Genomic DNA, 5,079 nt, shown 5'->3' with positions numbered 1-5,079 from the left:
TATGTTGATCTTATATCCTGCCACTTTGCTGAATCTTCCAATGAGGTCTAGTAGCCTTTTTACTGAGTCTTTGGGGTTTTCTATGTATAGGATCGTATCGTCTGCTAATAGGGAGAGTTTTACTTCCTCTTTGCCAATTTGGACGCCTTTAATTTCCCTGTCTTGCCGTATAGCTCTTGCTAAGCCTTCCAGCACAATATTGAATATCCCCTGGGCTTCTTGCAGACGGTTCGGATCCGCCGGCTCCTGCGGCCTTTCTTCCTGCTTCAGAACTCGTCCATGATGAAGAAGACCCTCAAGTGCATCCGGTCAACGCTGCCCCAGATGGCCAGGTGGGCAGGGTGCCCCTGGCCTACACCAGGCAGCTGTGGCCCAGGCCTCAGGTCTGGCCTCCACAGTTTGGGATAGTGTCTGGGTCTTGGCTGGGTGTGTGTGTGGGTTACAGGTTCTGTGATGGTTCCAGTAGCCTCCCCCCCACCCCAGGAGGCCTGGCCTCCTCACTGCCTCCCCTTGACACATCCCACATCGGTCCCTGCAGCGTTCTCTTGGGATTCCCCAGTGGCTCACATGGCTGCACTCCTACCTGTCTGGGTGATCCCTGGGACTGCAGTCTCCCTTCCACCAAACAAACCCCTCACTGGGTGGGGCAGGCCCAGTTCCTGGTCCCCGACACTTTGGGGAGCTTCGCAGGCGTTTCGTCCCTGACCCGGGTGAAGTCGGCTATCTCTGGGCCTCGGTCCTGCCAGAGCTGACCGGCTCCTTGGTATTCAGTGTGGCTCTGCTGCTGGCGTTGCACCTCTGCCTTTTCACGACATTCGGGATGCTGCTGTTCACCGGAGAGAAGGTGTGGGCTGCAGGCGTGCTGGGTGGGGCCTGGGGAAGGTGGGCGGGGTTCTGGTGAGCTGGGTGGGGCCTAGGGAGTGGGTGGGCCTCTGATGTGCTGGGTGTGGTCGGGAGGGTGGGTGGGGTTCTGGTGTTAGTCTCCCCGTCTGTCTGCTGTCACCTGTGGACCTCATTAGGGCCGGTTTGGCTGCATATGCAGAGCCTGCTAGGAGTGGTTGGCAGAGGCATCGCCCCCCTGCTGGGTGGTACAGTTTGTGGGTTTGTGTGGCTCCGCTGTGGCGGCCTCAGCTTGTGGGTAGCAGCCCCGATGGTCCCCTGAAACTGCCCACTTGTATTCTCGGCAGGAGGACCAGTTGAGAAAAGAAAGGCTGACGTATTTCCGCAACCTGCCTGAGGCCCTGACCTCCCTCCTTGTGCTGCTGACCACCGCCAACAACCCCGATGGTGTGTGTGGGCAGTGGGGGTGGGGTGGCATTCTGGGAGGGCCGGGGGAGGGGGGCGGTGAGCAGGATCCTGCATGTGGGCACTGGTGGGGCAAGGGAGGCACGAGGGGGCACTGGGGCCTTGGGGGGGCACCCTAGGCGGGAGAGTGAGGCACTGAGGGCAGAACAGAATCTTGATGGGTGAACAGAAACCTGGGGGCTTGTGAGGGGGGCCCTGAGCAGGACAAGAGGTCACTGGAGGGTGCTAGCGAGATCCTGTGGGGTGAAGGGGCCACTCAGAACCTTGAGCCAGAAGGGAGTTTGGGGGCTGGAAAGGGGCCGCAGGGTGATTCCAGGTTCTAGGGAGGTAGTGAGCTCCCCATGTCCAAGGGCGAGCAAGCAGAGGTGTGAGGGGCCTGGGTGGAGGGGCCTGAGACTGTGTCTGTCCCCCAGTGATGATGCCGGCTTACTCCAAGAACCGGGCTTACTCCATCTTCTTCATCCTCTTCACCGTGATAGGTGTGATTTCACGTCGTACTGTGTCCTCGCTGCACGCCCCCACCTGCAGACCAGGGGTCGCATCCTCTGACCCGGGTCCCAGCTATTGTGGGTGGGGGGTACCAACTGACCTGTGGGGATGCTGACCGGGCTGTGGGGATGCTAACTGGGCTGTGGGGATGCTAACTGGGCTATGGGGTCACTGACTGGGTCATGGGGATGCTGATTGGCATGTGGGAGGGCTGCTGACCTGCATGTTGGGGCCCACTGACCGGCCTCTCTGTGAAGGCAGCTTGTTCCTGATGAACCTGCTGACGGCCATCATCTACAACCAATTCCGGGGCTACCTGATGGTGAGGCCCGCGTGACTGGGCTCTTGTCAGTGGCTCCCCGAGTCTGTGAGTGGCCCTGGGGGGTGGGGGGTCATGGTGGGACTGAGCTAGCCCCTCAGTGCCGCCCTGCCTACAGCTCTCTCTTCAGACGTCACTCTTCCGGAGGCGGCTGGGCACCAGGGCTGCCTACGAAGTTCTCACCTCCCTGGAGGGGGGGAAGGAGGACCACCTTCAGGCGTGAGTGTGGGGACATGCGGTATGGGGGTCTGGGACCCTCTTCCCCTGGAACATGGGGACACCCAGACCTGGGGGGGCTGGGGATGCCTGGGACCCTCTTTCCTTGGAGTGTGGGCCTGCTTCTCTGGAAGGGGACCCCATGTTTCCTTTCAGAAAGCATGACCTGAGAACTTGCTGTTTGTAGATCTTCCTGCTGCACATACATAAACACATACCATAGAAACACACATGCACACACATACATACATATACCATATATGTGAGTCCTGGTGTGGCGCTGTAGGATTAGCACTGGACTGCTAACCTTAGGGTCGGTAGTTATACCCACCAGCCGCTCCTTGGAAACCCTATATGGGATCACTAAGGAGTCCTGGTGTGGGGCTGTGGGCTAATGCGCCAGACTGCAAAGCCTTTTGAATTGCAAGGTTGGTGGTTCAAGCTCACCAGCTGCTCCTTGGAAACCCTATACAGGGTCGCTATGGGTTGGAACCGATTCAATGGCACTTCACAACAACAATGTGTCGGGCACACAACCACCACCACTACTGTGTACACACACGGTGGAGGTTGTCTGCTGAGCCTCACCCTGTACAAGGTCTCTATTAGTTGAAGCCGACTCCACAGCATACAGCCTCCACCACCATGTCATGGAGTCAGTTCTGACTCATAACGACCCTGTATAAGATTTCCGAGACTTTCCGCTCCCAAGGAGCGACTGGTAGATTTGAACTTCTGACCTTGTGGTTAGCATAGCAGTCTAGCTCGTAATCCACTATGCTACCAGGGCTAGCTCGCTTACTCATGCACGCACATTGTCTCTCTCTCTGTTGTTGTTAACTGCTGTCGAGTTGGTTCCGACTCCTAGCAACCTTGGATAGGGTTTCCAAGGAGCGGCTGGTGAGTTTGAACTGCTGACTTTGAGGTTCCAACTGACCTTACGTTCCAGTGCTTATCCTACAGCGCCACACTGGGTCTTTTCTCTCTCTCTGTATATATATAGTTTTCATTATGAGCGTGTACACAACAAAATGTTTGCCAGTTCAAACCTTTATGAAAAGTTTCTGGAAAAATCCCACTATCTTTTCACGAACTTTTTGAGGCCTACCTAGGTCTAGTTTAGTGACCGTTGTGTTCTTTGTTTTGTGTTACACAACCATTATGAATGCCCTTGTCCAAAATATTTGGCGCTGGGCTTGGGTTTGGGCTTGGTGTTCTGGGCTCTGCTTGATCTTCCTGTCTGTGTTATCCCTGGCTCCCCGTCCCCACCCAGGGGCCCTGTTTCTTCTTAGCCAGCTTTATGGTCTCCACACCCCGGGCTGTTAGCAGAACCCACGGGCCCAGGCTCGAGGTGGGGCTTGTGAGGACAGGCCCCACGGTGAGGAGGGGCTTGTCAGGGGGTCATCATTGGGGCAGCCTGTGCCATATTCATATTGTTCGCTGAGTGCCTGTCCCCTGTCATTGCCTGTGGTCTCTGTGTCAGAAGCCAGGCCCAGCACTTGGTGTCGTCTTTTCCTCACAGGGCTGGGGTGAGGCCCGAGACCTTCCTGCGAGCATTGCAGAAAATCCACATGGCCTCGCATTGCAGGCAGGCCATCATGCAGGTAGCTCCACACCTGGACACCCAATCCACTGTGGGGTTGGTGCACCCCTGCCACCTGCTTCCTGGGTCACTGAACAGTTCCTACCCTTTGCAGAAGGTTCTTTCCCAGGGTGACCGTCTGCTGTCGGCCGACGAGTTCCAGAAACTCTTCAATGAGGTGGACAAGCGGGTGATTAAAGAGGTAGCTGGCTGAGTTACCCGGGTTCCCGTCGTCCCTGGACCCCTGGGATGTTGCCTTTCCCAGCAGCACCAGGGGCACATCCTGGGTTTGTAAGTGGGTATGGAGGCTAGTTCCCGCGGGATGTTGGGGTTTGGGATTCTTTCCTTAGGCTAGATGGACGAGGATCGGTGCTTGGGTGGTAGGGTATAGGCCTGCGGCTCTCCTGCCGGGACCTGAGTGTGGGCGTGTTCCCTTCACAGCACCCCCCACGGCCCGAATACCGCTCTCCGTTTCTGCGGAGCGCCCAGTTCCTCTTTGGCCACTACTACTTCGACTACCTGGGGACCCTCATCGCCCTGGGAAACCTGGTGTCCATCTGTGTGAGTGTGGTGTGTCCTTGGCTTCATGGGGGCGGGGGGTACCCTGGTGTCTGTGTGTGAGCGCGGGTGTGCCCTTGGCTTTATGGGGGTGGTATGTGGGCATGCCAGGCCATGGACAGATGAGGAGTGAACCCCTTTGCCCTTACAGGTGTTCCTGGTGCTGGACTCGGACCTGGTGCCCGATGATCGTGATGACTTTCTCCTGGGGGTGAGCCCACTCCCCATCCCTGCAGTGATGTGGGAGGGCTATACGTACCTGTACACACCTAGGCCACACACCTGTACACACACACACACACACACACACACGTATGCACAGTTACACACCTGCACACACCTGTACACAGTTACACACCTGTACACACAGCCACATAGAGCTACACACTTGTATACACTGCTGCACACGTGTACACACATCCATATATACCTACATCACATACCTGTACACATCCACACATACTTACACACACCTGTACACAACTATACACATCCACATACTTGCACACACCTTCACAGTTACACACTTATACACACATCCACACATAAAGCATACCACACAACTGTATACACACCTGTACAATTACACACCTGTACACACATCCACACA

General features: G+C 56.5%; 1 protein-coding gene across 1 annotated transcript in view; it reads left to right on the top strand.

Moving 5' to 3' along the window:
- The window catches only part of TPCN2 (two pore segment channel 2), a 34,820-nt gene that overhangs the window by 22,016 nt on the left and 7,725 nt on the right, over positions 1 to 5,079 (top strand). Inside the window, exons 8-17 of the mRNA XM_006861046.1 lie at positions 226 to 332; positions 772 to 844; positions 1,188 to 1,287; positions 1,719 to 1,784; positions 2,052 to 2,116; positions 2,232 to 2,332; positions 3,852 to 3,933; positions 4,027 to 4,113; positions 4,353 to 4,472; positions 4,621 to 4,680. Of these exons, the coding sequence (XP_006861108.1) occupies positions 226 to 332; positions 772 to 844; positions 1,188 to 1,287; positions 1,719 to 1,784; positions 2,052 to 2,116; positions 2,232 to 2,332; positions 3,852 to 3,933; positions 4,027 to 4,113; positions 4,353 to 4,472; positions 4,621 to 4,680 (861 nt within the window). The remainder of the gene's footprint in view (positions 1 to 225; positions 333 to 771; positions 845 to 1,187; positions 1,288 to 1,718; positions 1,785 to 2,051; positions 2,117 to 2,231; positions 2,333 to 3,851; positions 3,934 to 4,026; positions 4,114 to 4,352; positions 4,473 to 4,620; positions 4,681 to 5,079) is intronic.

The sequence above is a fragment of the Chrysochloris asiatica genome, unplaced genomic scaffold (assembly GCF_000296735.1).
Source record: "Chrysochloris asiatica unplaced genomic scaffold, ChrAsi1.0 scaffold00040, whole genome shotgun sequence".
Lineage (NCBI taxonomy): Eukaryota > Metazoa > Chordata > Mammalia > Afrosoricida > Chrysochloridae > Chrysochloris > Chrysochloris asiatica.
This window is presented reverse-complemented; position numbering and strand designations above follow the sequence as displayed.